Source organism: Cucumis sativus, chromosome 6 (genome assembly GCF_000004075.3).
Source record: "Cucumis sativus cultivar 9930 chromosome 6, Cucumber_9930_V3, whole genome shotgun sequence".
Lineage (NCBI taxonomy): Eukaryota > Viridiplantae > Streptophyta > Magnoliopsida > Cucurbitales > Cucurbitaceae > Cucumis > Cucumis sativus.
The window spans coordinates 2,310,338-2,329,013 of record NC_026660.2 but is presented as its reverse complement, the minus strand read 5'-3'; the positions used below and the strand labels follow the sequence as shown (position 1 = coordinate 2,329,013).

The window sequence follows — 18,676 nt, the reverse complement described above, 5'->3', positions numbered from 1 at the left end:
TTATGTTTAGGAAAACCATGTTTGGACATTTCTTGGACGTTAAGTTGGTTTTTATGGACCTCTTTTTCTACATCTTGCTCAAGGAGATTGAAGAAGAACGAGAGGATGTTATTAGCTTTAAATTACTAGGTGATAAGGTATTCTTCGAACTGAAAAATTTTGACATTATCACAGGGTTGAAGTATAGGTCGAGACATGTGGTTGAATTTGAACAGGATAAAGCCCTTAAACTATGAATAGTTATATTTGGACGATAGGATAAATATGAACGGTGCTAAGTCGGGTAAAGATTATCCAAATATTAAGTTCTAGAGCGGCGAGGATCCGATGAAGATATCCCTATTTTATTTTATCGAGTTGGCGATGATGAGGAGGGAGAGAAAGCAACACATAGATTGAACCATGTTAGGCTTGATAGGTGATTTGGAGGACTTCATCAGCTATGAGTGAGATAAGTTGAGCTACGAGTGAGATGAGTTGATATGGGTTAAGACCCTGGGTAGCTTGAAAAAGGCAATGAATGGAAAAGTTGCCTTGCGTAAGAAAAAACATGTGAATAACAAATCTCTGGAGTCGTATAGTCTATATGAATTTTCCTTCGCCTTTCAAGTTTTTTTTTTTTTTTTGATAAGAAACAAGTATATTCATATAACAAAAAATAACAACCTAAGGGCGAGGGACAAGAGGGCCCCCCGGAAGAAGCTAGGGAACTAAGAAATGATAGCCTTCCAATTGTTGAAAATCATTGAAAGGCTATAATTACAAAAGTGTTTGGTGTAATTTGTACTCCACCAGTAATTCTATGCTTATTATATCTTTTTTCCATTAGTTATATGCTTGTATTAACAGTATCATTGCATTTGTAGGTTTGTGCCTACGAGATAGTGTCGTCCATTAGTGAGCAAGTTGTCAATATGGCTTCACACGATGCAATACGGCATGCATATGAAACGCAACAAATCTCACTGCAATTTCATCAATTTTGACCAAGATTCTTCATTTGCACAAGCCCAAATTGATAAAATTGTTGAGATTCATCAAACGAAACCATCTATAATAACATAGAATCTCTATCAAACTACAAAGAACACTATAACAAAACTTAAAATCCAGCCCTAAACTATGAAATTGTTCAAAGTAAATTACCTTTAAAAATTTAAGTTTGAGGATGACTTCTTGAAATTTAGGTGTGCAAAAATCAGGCAAATCACTTCAATTCTGGTAGCAAACACATTTTGTCACAGTTGAAATGAGCACAGAGTTTAAGGTTTACAAATATCAATCGCTTGAGCTTTCAAAAGTATTTTGGTCATTTGAGAATACACTTTATTTTGAAATTTAAAAACAAAACCCAAAATCTCAATGTCCAATTTGATAGAGATGAACCAAGAAATGCCATTGAAATAATTTTCTAAAATTTGAGAAGAATCTCGGTGTCAAGGTCGACTAAAATTGGCCAAGAAAATTTCTTTTATAAATTTTTAAAAATGGGCTACTTTTATTAATTTTTCCAATTTTAGGTAACATTTGATATAAGTTTCGGAAAAAAAAAAGTAATATTTGAAAATTTAGTGAAATCCGATGGTTAATATAACCCGAGATTCACCAAGAAAGCATCGATGACATAAAAAAAAGTTAAATTTTTAAATAAATTTCATTGGTCGATCTTGGACAATGTGTACCTAGAAAAACTATTCTAACAAGTTTCCAAAAACAGAAGATGTTATTTTTTAAATGTGAAAACTTTTCTGACAATTTCCCAAATTACATAGGTCATTAAGAAAAAGTTAAGTGTAAGTTAATGAAATAATTTGACTTAAAAAGTGTACTAATATCATTACGACTAGGAGACCTGGATTTAAAATATAAAAGTAAAAAAATGAACAGCAAATGCAAATACAGCCCTGTGATCTCTTATTATCTTCAACTGTTACTCTGTACAACAAACAAATCCAATATGTATATAATATGACATTTAGCTATGTATGGCACCCCAAAACTGTGAGAAAAATGATGAAATCCCTGCAATGAAGTAGAAGCCTATGCTATACATTCAAACTCTACTATATATCAACTATTATAATCTAACAATGCAAACTTTACATTCAAACCAATCTTACCACCCTCAGTTACCAACTTAGCAGCTGTTACTAGCCAATGTCCCGGAGCATCGTGTGGCCCCCTTACCACCTCAGCTGTATCAACATATTTGAGAAGCTTTTTTGATCGAACTGGGACTGGCGGTGCCTCTCCATAGACACCAGAGTTCAGAGCACCTGGGACCTGCTTCTTTTTATCACCAGCAGCTCGCTGTGTGAATGTAAATGTTGTGCTCAAATTTGTGAGGAAAGTCGACTTCCGACCAGTTTCAGGGGCAGCAGCCCACTCGGTTCTTCGAATGGCACAATTAGGCAAGTGAGTGAACTGCAGGCGGAGATGAAGTATTGTCTTGGGCCATTTCCCTTTCGTGAGTAGCTGGGCTCCTGTTACAATGTAAACACCATCTCCATCTTGCTGCAACCAGTTGGGATCATGCCTGACGACTGAAGTGCACACATTTGAATAGCTTTTCCATTTAACAGCTTCAAGGAATTGGCTATTGGAGTGGCTGTCATCAGAGCCAAGCCACCGACTTCGACTTGATACATCGGATGAGCCCATCAATCTAGCCATGACTTTGGGAAGGCTGGTTAGATGTTGTACATGTAAAGCCAACCAATTGGATCTCTTCCCTTCTAAATACAGACGAAGGCCAACTAATGGTTTCGTGCTACTTGTGACCTGAAAGGAAAATTTAAATACCAAAACAAGGTCAATAGTGAATGAGAATCAGATAGCTATGCTGCTTAATCCAGAGAAATACAAGAAACGAGCTTAAATTTTACATTGTTATGCAAATTGAATGTTATTGCTTTCATAAAGATGAAAATTAAGGTGGTGTTCTCTTCTTAAGGAGTTGCACAAATGTTCAACAAACTAACAGATTTCTTTCTTTTTCCCCCAAAACAGTGATTGAACCACCAAGAAAGATTAATGTTTTGTACGCGATAAAGGCAATATCTAGGAAAGAAAAATATAATTCCTTCCAAAAAGGAAAGAAAATGAAGAAAAGGTCTCCACAATAGAACATTAAAATAAGAAAAAACTTTTATCTAAACACGATGTTCATACTAAAAACAATTCTCAAACATACCAAAAGATTTTGAAATCATTTTTGTGGAAATACGGCAGAACAATATATGGTGCTCGCATATTACCAACCAAAACTTGTACGCTAAGAACAATTCAGAAGCTGCTAATTTATATGTTGTCGAGTGAAGATAATGCAGATTTTGTAGAATGCAAATAGAAAAAATTGAATACCTGGGTGGAGGTAACGTAAGTCCTGGGACTCATAAAAGTGAACTGCAGGGTGGGACAAGAAGCCTTCTTCCTCTGATGCCCAAGAGGCAACTCACAGAAGTTTGGTGCCCATTGTGTTGGAATTTGGAACTCCAAGAAGTATTGCAAGTCCCCCAAAGAAGGTTTATCTATAATAGCAGAAGCAATTCAGTCAGATCTAGAATGATAAATATGACTAGATTAAGGAAGAACGACTTTAATTTCATTAATCTCATTAAGAATTAAAATTCAGGGTAGGGAACAGTAATACTATTTTGAGAGAAAAAGACAAGGAAGATCAACTAATGAACCAACGTAATTATGCAGCTCAGAGAACTCAATAAGTTATTTAGATATCTCCAATTTTGTATGATATTATCCACTTCGACCATAAATTCTCATGACCTTACTTTTGATTTCACTCAGAATTTCTCATACCATTGGTGATAGTTGTTCTCCTTTATGTACTCGTAATCATCTCCTTAACTAGCCCAAGTAGAACTTTGATTACATTTCCAACACCCTCGTGCATGTGTACTATAAAAGCCTTAAAGCCCTTGATAACTTTTTTCTTTTTTTTTGTACATTCCATGAATGTGAAAGTATTTTGTAAATTTGTAGTTTGTATGGACCGAGTGTATTTAATCTGCCTCGAATACAATAGTTAATTGTAAAAAATTGTGAAATATATATGTAAAAATTTTAAGTTGACATCCCAATTGAGGGTTAAAATTTTGGAAAAATATTCATGCAATTGAAGGGTTAAAACAGTTAAAAGGGAAAAAAGGTGAAATGTATGATCCAAAAGGAAGCTCTAAAACCCTATTGCTTTAAAAAAAAATGGCAATCCATATTTTTTTCCAGGAAAAAAAAAATATGTAGATGTATCAAGTTAAAAAATTTCCAAAAAAACAAAAAATATTCGCCAGAAAAGCAGATTATTTAGGTCAAAACAAATTGCACCATATACCCATAACTTGAAAACTCAACTCAGCACCCCCAAAGACAGATTCGTAACTCAAACAAAATAAATACGCACCCTAAAAATATTCATACGAATTCTAATCAGGCACTAAGATCTACATGTTAAACGGCTATTTTTCCAGAAATAATACAACAAGGCAAGGAGTAGAACTGGAAATGAAACAGGGAAAAAAGTAAAGTGAAACAAGAGTTAATACTGCAACAAGCAAGAAATTGCTTACAGCGTAAGTACAAGTTTATTGCATGGCTAAGATAACCACTGCCTGCAACCCCAGTAAGAAGAGAAGTAATTGGTACAAATTTGAATAAGATAACCTCCGGTTTTGAGCTAACAGTTTGAAGCCAGCTAGTATGACTGTGTAGGAAGGGATCCCCTCCTCTCTTGGAACAAATTAAGGTGATTCCCTGTTACATTCAGCGTAAACATGAAAGAATTAGAGGATGAAACACTTTTCAAAACAAGCTCAGATTTTTCATTCTTGACTTACATCCTTGCTTGATGTTTCTGAAATACTGGTCAACTGTATAGAACTTGACTGCAAAATTCGTGTGAATATTTCTGGAACCTACAAGAGAAGACTATATTCAGTTACTCTTTAAAGAAATAATTTTTCAATCATTTGCACATTGTTTTAGGAAACCAATTGAATAATTTTTTTTGTAGTGGCAGACCTTTCCATCTCTTCTCCTCTGCAGAGTAGAGGGACTTCTTTTATCGGAGAATAAAATGTCTCCAAGATCCTCCAAATGCCTCCGAACCTCAGCAGGAGGTATTGGCGAGGAAGGTCTCTGCCGTACTGAAATCAAATCTTGACCACCAATGGCCGTTCCTACTATTATATGTGTTCCATATGTCTGTATGAACCTGCCTACTATTCATTAGTGTTAAAAAATATGAAACTCAAAAACCAAACTGCTGAGTGTTATAGTATAGGAGCATAGCAAAGACCAAAAACTCAACTAATCTTCTAGCATCTCGGGTCTAAAAGTGGACAACGGGCGTTCCTTTCCTCACATTGTACATTCTTTTCTTTCAAATACAAATCTACTTATCCAGCCACAAAATTTAGTACTTGGTATCATTTATCAACCAAGTAGATATCGTTATCAGAAGAAAAAACAACTTCAAAACATTCCATAACAATGAACTAGCTATGTATGCCGAATGTTGTGAGTTATTTAAAAGGCATAACTACTTAGAAGCGTTTGGGGCAAAGACTATAATAACCACCTCTTGTTGCAGTAAATACTATTTAAAATCTCCATTTAGCTACAGTTTATACTATTTCAAAATTCTTATTTGCTATAGTACTTACTATTTGCTATAGTATTTATTATTTTACATTTATCATTTTTGTTCTTTGCTACAGTGTTTACTTTTTTTTTTTTTGAAGTGTGTTTACTATCCTTCTCAAACTAAAATATTTACACTTCACACATATACTGCTATAATCTGAACTAAAATAATTTACATCCAAATACAAACTATTATAACCCAACTATAATAACCTAGGGCTAGGACTATAACAACCAACCTCTTACCCCAAACCCTCCCTTATTTTGCTGTAACTGGCACTAATTACTAAGTAGCATTCATCATATCAAAGGCTTAGCAAGTATTAACGACTATAATTAGCTTTATTATAATGTTTTCTTTTGGGTTATATCAATAAAATAAGAATATCGGGGCCCAAAAAAAATAAGAATCCACCAAGAATTGTGAAGCTGAACAGCAACTTAACATTAAACGAGAAGGCAAACACTATATCTAGAAAGTACCTGGCCAAAGATGCTGGATCCCAATTAGATGGAACAGCTTTCTTCACTTCGTCTTGCAATACAAGGGGAGATGCCGTTAAGTGCAAATAGTATAGTGCAATAAAATAACCATCAAAAGCAAGATAATTCGCATCGGCAGCATCATGGAACCAGTCTCCACTCAAATCAAACATAGAGTTAAAATAGCCCGAAGGAACTTTTCCTTGTATGGAAGATTTCTGATTCAAAGTCTCAGACATCTGCATGGAACCAAACGTATGAATTTTAGTTTTTAGAGTTGTACTGTAAAAGCAGTGCAATTTATCCAGAATATATGTCATTTGTTAGTTCCTTTTTCTCTTTTTCTTTTCATGGACCATTTCATAAAGTAAGGAAAAAACAAGTTTTACATTAATTATTGAAAACTTTCAACGATGTCAAAGTTACAAAGATTCTCGAAAAAAAGAAACATATTTTCCCCACAATTACAAGGATCCTAATAAAATAATAACAACAACAATAATAATAAACAAAAATAAGTAATGAAAGAATAAATAAATAAAGCCCCAAATTTAAAACTTTGAAAGATGATATTAGAAAAAAGTCCACAAATTATACAACTACAAAATAGTTGCAAATGACTTTCGAACTTGCACACCAAGAAGCAGCCAAAGAACCGCAAATTAATTTTATAGAATTTAGTTAGGAGGTAGTTTTGGATGTTACTTATGAGTGAAATATAGGATACATGCTTTCCCTCTTATCCAAAAAAAAAAAAAGCTATACATGTTTTCCCAATATGCCGGTAATATATACTTTTTTGCTAATATCTATGAATCGATATTCAAGTTGAGAGACCTTGGAAACAAAAAAGGTGCATAAATTTACATCTGGCGAGACTTAATAGTAAAGTCCACAAGTTATCATCGGTATTGACTATAACCACTAACCACTTACTGGGGTTAAACTTTAATCATTGTTGAATTCAATGAGTAATCTTTTGAAACAGAGCATCCACGCTTACAAAAGTTCACATACATTACAATTTGCATCCATCATACAAAGTACGAACACGGACACAGACATGGGACACCGGAAACGATATGGAGTAATTCAAACTTAAATAATTTACTGTTTTGTAGATGTTGCCGAGTCGCCGATATAATAACCAGCAAAAATTCTTCAAAAGATTGGTTGGATGAATAAAAGTAAAACTCGTGACTGTGTTCAATATTTTGGCAGTCCCACGTCGTCATGAGAAACAGAATAAGTAAGCGGATAAAAAGCACTCACTGAGTTTTGAGAAAATTTAAATTTCACCCGTGAATCAAATTCAACCCAGCTTTTGATTTTGATGGATTGAATTGAAACTTAATCCACGAGATTAAATTAAAGGAATTACTTGACCATGAGTAAATTCCAAAGAGCGCATAAGAGCAAAAAGAGATGGAAAAAAGTGGACAACCTGATTGAACTGAAGAACATCAGATTTGAAGCGAATTCGATCTCCTTTATCGCAACGAATATCCTGAGAAACTCCCCGAACAACAGCTCCATCCGGAAACACCATATCCCTTTTGTTAACATCGTCGACGACCACCAACCTCCGTCCACCACCACCATTTCCCTTAACAAATTTCAACCTAAAATCATTGGTCAGATCAAACCCTCGCCCCAAACAGTCCAAAGCTCGAACCTCAACAGATTTCTCGGGCGAGAGCATCGCGGAACCTCCAACAGCAAGGTCGTCGAAGGATGATGTGAGTTGATGATCAACAACAAAGAATGGGAGAAACCAGGCGAATGGGATAAGATTCAAAAAGGTCAGAGGAGGAAGAAGAAGAAGAAATAGAAGTAAAAGAAGTAGGTACAGATCTGAAAATTTGACCTGCCCCCAAATTTGACCAGATAAAATACGAATCATGGTAGACTGACAACAGACCAAATACGCATTGAAAAATAATGAATGAAATACATTTTTCGGATTAAGAAACTTGTGGGTCTCAAATTCGAAGTGAAAAAAATTTGATTGCGACTTTGAGGAAGAAAAATTCAAAGGTAAAATTGGTGGATACGACGGAGAGACCCCACGTGGTTTGACTCTCCGGCGGAAATGGCGGCGGAAGGTACACCGTGAAGTCAAATTTCCGATTTGATTACCAAACAAATACCAACTCCCACTTCCCTTTCCAATATCAAACTTCAACCTTAGTTGCCCTAAAAAATATTCTTTTCAAATCCAAAATCAAAATCCCTACTACAAACGACAAACTAAAGTTCAACTTTTGTGGTTGAATTTTACTAAACTTTCCATCAATTCCTCATTCTCATGATTTTAAAATTTCAAAGTAGTTCAACTTTTGTTGCATTTTGGTGCCCTTTCAGTTTTAAAAACAATCAACAATACTTCTCCTCTACACATAACCAGTCAAAATAAACACACTAACTCATATCACCAAACCATCTCAATTCAGTGTTAACCATCAACATATTCTAATCTACATATAGCAGTCAAGTCCTTTCCGTCAATACATTTCAACTTCAATTTAAGGTTTGGCAATAGAAATCTATTACCTTAACTTTACCTAAGCTCATTGATCAAGTTAAAGTTCAATGAACCAAACTTAAACATAAAGATAAAAGTTTGAAAAGTCACTTTGGTAAATCTTAAAGATTTAAATGATGAATTTTTCTCATCAATGTTGAATTGGTTTCAACCTCAATTTTGGAATTGAACTAATTGGAGAATTTTTATGGTCGGCTGGGAGTATGTTTTTTTACTAATCTCTCAGGTAAGAGATTTTACAACTAGACCTTCGAACTTGAATTTAAGAGCTTGCATGTATTTATCGTTAATGCATTGATATAGCTAATATGCATAATGTGCTATAGTTGATGATTGATATATTTATGATGCATGATATATTAATCTAAGGACGTTATGATTAATGTTCATTTCATGTTTATGATTTTTATGAGGCATGATATATTAATTACATGATTAAGGATGTTATGATTGATATTCATGTCATGTTTATAATGTTGCTATATGTTATGGACTATGGTGTTCTGTTAACTTTGGCTATTATGGTTGTACCTATATGGGTGTCCCTCGAGATCACCATCTTTCACATATTTATGACTGTGTGTGTCGACCATCAGTCTGTCATGTTATGTTTTTATGAGTGGTTTAACGGGATCACTATAACCCGATATCATAGATGTTCCTTCGGATTCACTGATAGATGAGAGTGTTCCTTCAAGATCACTATATTGTGTGTGTTCCATCGGACATACGATAGTTTTGGGTACCTCTTCGCAGGATCGTAATGAAAAGGTAATAGTCACCTAGTGGGATCAGTAGCGGGTCCCTTACTGAGTATATGTTTATTATAAAACCTGAAAAATTTATAATATCCTTAGAACTTGTTAAGTTTTGACTAAGACAAGAGAAAAAGAGATTTGTAGAACAAGAAGGTAAAATTCTTAAAATAAACATTAAGATTTTATGTTAAGTCAAGTAGGAAAAATAGAAAATTTTGGCTAAGTGTCAAATTGGAGAAACATTAGGCATTTAAAAGTTAGAATGAGTGGTAAAAGAAGACCATATAGCCTCCAAATGATGTTTTTGGGTGGCCAAGATGAAGCTTAATAACCTCCATGCTTAGACATTTGAACATGGACTAGGCGACCAAAGACTTGTGTTTTTGTTAGGTAAGATGACTTGAGAGGTTAGCAACAGTTTGTCACAGGGCATTTTGGCTAGGGGAGAAGGCTCCTTAGAGGTTATCTAGGCGTTTGATGGCTAAACAAAAAGGCTTGAGAGGTTAGTATAGGTGAGAAAAGATGTCTTTGAGAGGTTGTGCGAGATGAGTTAGCAGTTAAGGCACGCGAGGGAGGATTGAAGGTTAGCAAGGGACATTGAGCGTTTAAGTTTGGTGAGAAAGAAGGACCATAAAGGTTAGACGGCCAAGGTTATACGAGAAAGAGGTTAGTAGGTGAGAGACATTAAGCAACCAAGGCTATGTGAGAAGACCTTAAAGGTTAGCCATGTGATTGGCACAAGTACGTGGCATGTTTATAGCAATCGGTTTAAGGCCAAATCCAAGGTTCTTAATTACTTTTCATGCATTTTATGAGGTGGATTAGAAATAGGAGGTGTAATTAGGAGCTTAAGAGGTGAGTCTAATCAAGGATGAAGTGTCAACTCATTTTCATCCAAGGCTCTCTATAAATAGGCAACTTCAACTAAGAATTTCTCACAACTCACTTGTGAAAAGTCACTCAAATTAGTTTTAAAATTAGCTTAGAACTTGTGTCTAGTTTTTGTAAGAGGGTTGTTATTCAAGTTGGATGCGAGAAGGTTTGCGTTTTGGTTCAAGGAAGACGAGTCATTTTCAAGAAGAATCTGAGCAAAGTACATTCTCAGAAGGCTACAGAACTCGTCCTTTGAAATTTTGATCTAATATTTTGAGAAAAGAAAGTTGAGACTTTTTAGAGCAACTTTATAGAATGAATTTTTTTTATGGATTTTAAGTTATGATTTTCCAAAGTCAGGTCATGTATTTTGGACGAAAATTGAGGTTCTAGGCAGTAGGTTGGTGTTATGCATGCTAGGTGAGATGAGCGATTTAATGTTATAGAGGTTATTCTGGGCTATTTTGACGCGCATGACAAGGCCATGACACAGTCAAGCGTCTAGGCATGCACTCAGAATGCGGGCATGACCTTGCATTAAGAGGTTAGCACGCAAGGTGTGCAGGGAGCACAATGTGCGCAAGGCACGCGATGCAGCAAGGACGTGCACGAAACTCTTACTGTAGGATTAACACACGACCCGCGACCCACCTTAGCGAGGTTAGTACTCGACAAGGCCCCAGGTCATGCACTCGCGGCCAGCCCCATCCCTTATGTCAATGGGCACCGAAGGGCTGTTGTGATATTTTTTAAAAAATTTAAGAGAAGTTTTGAATGTTTTCATGTTCAAGAGATTAACTAAGGATTAAATGTGAAATTTTCAGATCAATGAGGCTTAAGAGGAATCTCAGGACCAAGACTTTATTCAAGTGTAGTGAGTAACAAATTGTTTTAAGCATTATTTATTAAACATGGTTTCAAGCAATAACTTGTGAAATGATTTATAAAGCATGAATTTCAATGTTATTATTTCAAGTTATGATTTATGATAAATGATTATGAACTGACGTTCAATTTATACCATGTTTGAATGATTTCATGATTAAGGCTAAGAAAAATATTTCAATGTTTTCAAATGTTTTCTCCTAACTCGAATATTCCATGAGACCTATTGTACACATGTGGTTAACTCCATAGTGATGGTAGGGTTGGCGAACCTATAGTTTATGGACCATTAGGAAGGGCATATTTGTATGCCTTAAAGAGGGAGGATAGTTTTCCAACGACTATTCCGTCTTTGAACGAAGAGGTTTAATATTGTCTATGGCTATGGAACATTGTGTTCGGAAAGCTATGTAAATGTTTCAAGTATCATGTTATGAAATGACTATTTATTGACAAATGGATTTAAAGCTTCAGTTTTAAAAAATAGTTGCTCACAAAATATTTCGACTTACTTTTTCAAAATGTTTTCCCTCTTTCTAGGTATAGATTGTGGCTCTCCGCGTGTTGAACTTACTCATGTTGGGCTAGTCTAATTTTTAGTTATGAAAGGAATAAATTTGTTAAAAGAACTACCGTATTTATTTAAAATTTTATATCTTTATGTTATATACATTTATGAAAGGCATTTTAGATGGGTTATACTATGATTTCAAAGTATTTCAAGTTTAAAGACTTGCAATGTTAAATGTTACATGTTTTCAAGTAAGGGTCAGTTGGAGTTGTTCCGAAGGTGAATGACTAAAGCTGACATCACGTCACATCTCAAGTCGAGCAAGCAGGTGCTCAGGGTGGGGTGTGATATTTATACTCACCATTTTCTATGTTTAATATTTCAGGCAAAGGTAAAGGTAGATGAAAGTTAGCGAGTGACAAAATATGTCAGTTACTTGCCATATGAATATTCAATTTTGCTTCCACTTTTCATTGTTTTGATCTTAAACATATTTATTTATTTATTTTTATTTTCTTTACAATTTGTAAAACCAACATTGTTTTTATGGTATTTTAATAAAAATTTGGTTTTTCTCTTTTTAAAAAATTATCAAAATTGTTATTTATTTTTAAGGTAATACATTAACTTAGTATAAAGAGTTGGATCGTTACAACAATTGATTATTTGTATTTTTCTCTCGATCGTCGTTTCTTCTCATCTCCTCCATGACGTCGTATTCTTCTCTAACGCATTTTTCTGACTTCTTCTCTAACATCGAGTGACACGAACCAAGATGCACGAAAGTGACATCAAACGTGTGATGAGAGACTGAACAAGACAGGCCTGCTTTTCACATGTGCTCGAGTGTATTTTAGTAATTTCATTCAAGTTTGACGAAAACAAAAGGTTTTTCGACAATGTTTTAAAACAGAAATAGATAATTCATTTTATCTTCAATTTTTGGACATCCATTTAAAAAAAGTGTGTTATTGTTTTTAAAAAAAAGAAAATGAAATTAGCTTTTGGTAAACACACGTGCAATCCTCACACCAAACACCCATTCTCTCACATCTTCCGTCTCTGCCTGCAACCACCGTCCGCCGCCAGCCTCTTGCCGTCAGACTTCACGCGCGCCAGTTGGATAGTCGGCGGAGACCGCGCCGTCCGCCATCCGCCGTCCGTGGCTGGGTTCCGACTATCTCTATTTCCCTCTCTAACCCACCGATCTGTTTAGCCAGCCATTGCCGCCATCGCCATTGTTCTAGTTTTGGGTAAGATTTTGGATGTTTTCTCGGGTTAAGCTTAGTCCACCACTGGATGAACGCTTAATACTTGTTGCCCATGGTATTTAGATTTAGATCTGAGTTTTTGACAGCAGCGTGCAAGAGCGTTTAGACCGTTCTGGTACGTAGTAAGGCTTTGAGATGGCTGGGCTCGTTTTAGTTTTCAGGAGTTCTGGGTTTTGATCTTAGGTTGTGAATGTTTGTAGGATCGAATTAACTGCTCGGGGATTTTGAACTAGCGTTGGTTTTAGTCGCACTTTGGGTGAGTGCTGGAAACCTTTAAACACGAGTTTTATGCTTTTGTGTAAGCCAATAGTTTGGAATTTAAGCTGGTATTTGGTGTGTGATAGAGGTTAATCCAAGATTCTTGCTCTACATCAGAAGGGATATTATTTTCCTGTTATTGGGCTTTTAACATTGAGGTACGTAGGCTCACTACTGAAACGAAGCTAGGTTGGGATCTGTGTGCTGATAGGATGAACTTTGTGTGAATTTTAATATGATGTCTGATTGATGTATGTGAGATGTGTACGTATGATGAAATGATGATCAATGTTGCGAAAGCTCCGGCATCCTGAAGACTCCTTCAAATTTAAGGCTGATGTTTTCTTTATGTTTTGTGGGAAGTTGATGGAATTCATATGTTGATGGATGGTAGAAGATGGTTGCTTGGTTGTTTAGCAGGCTTAAACTCTCTGGTTTCTTATGTAAAAACCAGAGGGGCTTGAATTTAAATTACCTGCAAGGTCGTTATCTAGTAAACATAAGACTAAAATGGGTGAAAGATAAAGACTTAGATACTGTAGTGAGTGCTGAGAAAGACCTTAAGGCTGTTTGCTTTCTTGTGTCTATAATCTCTTCAAGTCCCGAACATTGCTTACCGGTCTACCATCTGCGTCGTCATCGTCGGCAGCTTGGTATTCCAAATGATGTCAAGATGTCTACCTTCATTAGGAGATATCCTTCCATCTTTCATGAGTCACATATTCTCGATAGTGCAGGCACTCGTGTGCCATCATTTTGCTTAACTCCAGAAGCTAGGGAACTTCATGCGGAGCAAATCATTGTCCTTCGTCAGTGTTGGACAGATCTTCGATCTAGGCTTTGCAGATTGCTAATGCTTACTAGTGGTTGCACACTTCCTCTACAGACAATTGACCAGTTAAGATGGGACATGGGGCTGCCATATGATTATCAGAACTCTTTCATTCCATATAACCATGACATGTTTTCGTTCATCCGGCTCCAAGATCATCGTATTGGGTTGAAACTTCTGAAATGGGATAATGACCTTGCTGTTTCTGAACTGCAGAAGAATGCTGCTTCCCAACAAATGGAAGAAGACATAAGAAATGGCTATTTGGCCTTTCCAATCGGATTTACAAGGGGTTTTGGACTGAATAGAAAATGCATGGATTGGTTAAAAGAATGGCAGACGCTCCCTTACACTTCTCCATATTGTGATGCCTCTCATTTGGATCCCCGTACTGATGTATCTGAAAAGAGGATTGTCGGAGTCTTTCATGAGCTTCTTCACCTTACCTTGCAAAAGAAAACTGAACGGAAGAACGTAAGCAACCTTCGAAAACCATTCTCTTTGCCTCAGAAGTTTACGAAAGTCTTTGAGCGTCATCCTGGTATCTTTTACATCTCTAAGAAGGATGACACGCAGACTGTAATCCTTCGAGAAGCATATGATGGTGATAAGCTTGTACAGAAACATCCTCTTGTTAGTATCAGGGAAAGATTTACAAGCATGTTGAGGAAAGGCCAACTAGATAGAAGTAGAGGTTTGTACAAAAAAGATCCATCTGGTCACTTTCATAATGACGAAGTGAATGAAACGCTATATAGTTCTGAAGAAGTGTCCGATCATAACATGCTTTTGGAATATGATTCGGAATCAGATGGTCTGATTGACAACAACTGCTAAAGAAGTTGCCATAATTTTACAGCCACCTAAGCATTCTTTTGAAACTTTCATGCACAGATTAGCAGAATATAGGGAGAACCAACCTTTAAGTTTGTAAGCAACCTGTCCGTCAACATGGTTTTGTTTCTCTTATAAAACAGTGCAGTTATTTTATACTATGAAATTGCGTAACCCTTTCTTATGCTCCTTTAGTTTTAGTTTTTTGTTTTCTTAAATTGGGCTTGTTTTTTTCCTTTCCCTTTTTCCCTATGTATTTCGGATGGAAATAAGGAGCTTTGGTGATAGTTTATTGCCCCGTGGGTATTTTAGTAAATCTATTTTCTTTTTTTGTATGAGGGGTTGTCTTCTTTTCTAACTTTGAGGGCTTTCCTTTTCGGAAAAAAAAAACTTTGAAAGCATTCTACACTAAGAACCTATTTAATTAAGCCAATTACACTAATAGCCTAAAGCTACAATTTTTTCGTGAATAACCTACTATGCTGTAATATTTCATAAAAAAATCTAACCTAGATGTCATATATGTCATGAGCATGCTTGTCCAAGGCATTTGTTGTCTATGACCGCATGTCCAAACATCTTCAGCCCTTAATAAATTTGCCCCTGCTTTCTTGCAATTGTCAGTCTTCAATGCTTTCTTTAACGGTGTTTTCAACACTTTTCTTCTTTCACGTTTTATAAAACTATTTTCTCTCAAAACGTGAAGGGAGAAATCATACTGTCAGTTTGCTGGTGACTTTCAAATTTAGTACGACTGACTTGTTCACCAGATTAGAGCAAGTGTCACACAATTGTCCGTGTTGTATTCAAAAGGTTGTGAGACAAGTGGTATCAAAGTTTTGATAGCTCCTTGACTAAGTGAGACGTAATCATGTTGGTAAAGAAACAACTGCCAAAGTCACAATCTGAGTAATTGATTGAGATCGAAGAGCAATTCTTGTATATTAGAGAATTTTCAGACGAAGTGAGATTTCTCCAGATTCGGCTGAACAAGTTGGACAAAAAGGTTGGAGGGTTAAACATTTTGAATGCTCTAATAAACTAGGGTTTGACACAATTTGGTTCATTTTAGGGTCAAATCAGATCGAATCAAAAATAAAAAAGAAAAGATTACGAAATTGAACCGCACTGATTATGTGACTCAAACCAAATCGAATACAAGCAGTTCGATTTAGTTTGGAAATCGGTTTTTGTTCTTTTTTTCCCTTAATTCTCTTTTCCATATTTTTGTAAAGAACTCCCAAATTTTGGTATTATAAATTGGGTCTAAAAACGCTTACCCTACACTAATTTAAGTAGATCAATTTTGATACTAACCTTGGATTTTGGATTGATGTTGGGAAGGATTGATATTGGGTAGTGTCTCGCACGTCAGTCGGCGTGGTGGTGCAAATCGAAGAGATGGAAGAAGATGAGAGTCGGAGAAGAAAAAGGAAATGCAAGATGAGAGATGCGAGATGAGAGATATGGAGGGAAGGCCAAGGTCGGAAGGGAGATGCGAGAAGAGATGGATGATGGAGTCGACCGAAGGGAGATGCGAGAAGAGATGGACAATGGAGGCGGCTAACGAAAGATGCGTTAAGAGATAGACGATGGAGACAGTTGGGTTAAAAAAAGTCAACAAAACAAACCATGAAGTATGCCTCTTTCATCCCCACTACCAAAAATGTTTTGTCGAATTAACAACACAATTGTTCTTTAAGCACATCATAAAGTTGTGGAGAGTCTCGACAAGCATCGTGAGCGACAAGGATGATAGATTCATTGGTAACTTTTAGACCAAGTTATTTACCTACTTAAAAACCAGTCTAAATATATTTTCAAGCTACCTCCCTTAGATAGATAGTTAGACCAACGATTCAATTGTATGCTCGAGGAGTATTTGCACCATTTCGTTGATGCAAGACAAAAGAATTAGCTCCAGTTTCTAGATGTGGCTTAATTTTATTTCAACACTCCAACTAGTTCGTCACTGAGGAAGAGTCTCTTTGAAATTGTAAGTGGAAGACAACTCTTATTACCTCATATTTTTTATCATCCTTATACAGGGAGAAATCCACAAGCTCACAACTTCACGAAAGACTGGAAGCAGATTACAAACATCGCTCGAGCTTACTTAGAGAAAACCTTGAAGTGTATGAAAAAGCGAGTTGATAAAAAGTGGCGCCCTCTCCAGTTTCGAGTAAGAGATCAAGTCCTTATCAAGCTGGAGATAAATTTTGGTTTAGAGGGCACAAAGATTATTAGCACCTTGTCAGAAAATATGAAGGGCTTATAGAAGTCCTCAAGAAGATAAAAAATGCATCGTATAGAGTGGCATTGCCTACATGAATGAATTCATTTGAACAACTTAAAACTCTACCATCAAGATCTCGACAACAAGCAGAACAACAATATTGCTTGACCATGTGTCGACCTAAAGCAGAAAGAAGATAAAGAAGTTGATGAGATCCTTGTAAATTGAATAAGGAAGGCTAGAAGGCCCACTAGGATAATCCAAGAATTCCGGGTTAAGTGGAAGAACCTCCCCGTGGAAGAAACACGTTGGGAATATGTTGAAGACCATGAAACGTGGAAGTAGAAGATTGAAGAGTTCCAACTTCAATCTTGTTTTTATGCTTTTGACTTAGCTTAGCTTGTTTCCTTTAATTTCTATGTTGCTTGTAAGTAACATTTCTCCACTTTTCATATGAAAGCATATCATATTTGAAAATGTTTGAAATGTATTATAGAGGAAACTCACTAGTTAATTCCTTGATTAAGCCTTGTATTCTTTGCAAACCAAGCTTTCTAGCAATTGTTAGCCTTAATTGCTTTCTTAAATGATTTTTGCAACACTTTTCTTTCTCTTTCACATTTTATAAAATCATTCTCTGACGTGAGTTTACTCCTAACTTTTGGATTTAGTACAACTAACTTGTTCACCTAGTAGAGCAAGTGTCGCATAATTGTCTGCCCCATATTTGAAAGGTTGTAATTGTGACAATATACACTCCTAAATAAATACCGTTGAATAAGAAATTGTGAGATCGATTACTAAGTTAATGATGAAAAATACATATAATTAAATTCGAGACTAATTAAGAAAAATTGACATGTGTCTCAAATTATAATTGAAAACATAAATTAGTCGATTTTAATGATATCATATGTTTTCATCAATGGATTAAGTTAATTACTTTGATCCAATTAAATATTATTAATTGGGCTAAGTTTGATTGAGTCTAAAGCCAAAATATGACTCAAATACATGTAGTTAAGCTCATAGGTCTGGTCCATGAACCAACCAGGATCAAGTGCATAAAGCACACCCAACTCTATAAATAGAACTTCCTAAAATACGAAGCCGATTTCAAGAACATCATGTGCACAACTTCCTCAAATTGATTTCAAGAACATGAAGAACATCATGTACTCAGCTTCAGCTTTCTCAAATTGAATTGGTTCCTTAAATCAAGAACATCGTGTTCTGCTTTTTCAAATCACCGAAAAAGATACATGTGCAGAAACATCCGTTCAAAGTCCAATGTACGCTTTTATTCAATTAAACAACTGATGGTCTGTTCTTTCTGTAAATTAGTTTTCATCAAACAAGTTTAAATGAAAATAGCTTCTCTGAAAATTTGATGGCATCAAGACTTTCTGATTGGTTCACATGAAAACCTTAAGACTATACAATACCCTTTGAACCACTAAAAATGCTTTTAACGAGTTACTGGAGAAAGTAGTTTGATTCACAATTCATAGGTATGGATGGACCAAAAG

At 35.7% G+C, this 18,676-nt stretch overlaps 2 protein-coding genes across 2 annotated transcripts; one reads left to right on the top strand and one right to left on the bottom strand.

The window, feature by feature from the left end:
* Positions 1-1,880: 1,880 nt before the first annotated feature.
* LOC101206984 (MACPF domain-containing protein At4g24290) lies at positions 1,881-8,410 on the bottom strand. The gene is made up of 7 exons (XM_004138306.3): positions 7,589-8,410; positions 6,145-6,383; positions 5,038-5,230; positions 4,854-4,931; positions 4,587-4,770; positions 3,364-3,530; positions 1,881-2,781 (listed from the first exon to the last, which is right to left on the bottom strand). The coding sequence occupies exons 1-7, from the start codon at positions 8,045-8,047 to the stop codon at positions 2,071-2,073; spliced, it is 2,031 nt and encodes a 676-aa protein (XP_004138354.2). The 5' UTR covers positions 8,048-8,410; the 3' UTR covers positions 1,881-2,070.
* A 4,292-nt stretch (positions 8,411-12,702) lies between these two features.
* LOC101209849 (protein WHAT'S THIS FACTOR 9, mitochondrial) lies at positions 12,703-15,246 on the top strand. The gene has a single exon (XM_004138487.3). It carries the CDS (start codon positions 13,643-13,645, stop codon positions 14,912-14,914), a length of 1,272 nt encoding a protein of 423 aa, XP_004138535.1. The 5' UTR covers positions 12,703-13,642; the 3' UTR covers positions 14,915-15,246.
* Positions 15,247-18,676: the final 3,430 nt, after the last annotated feature.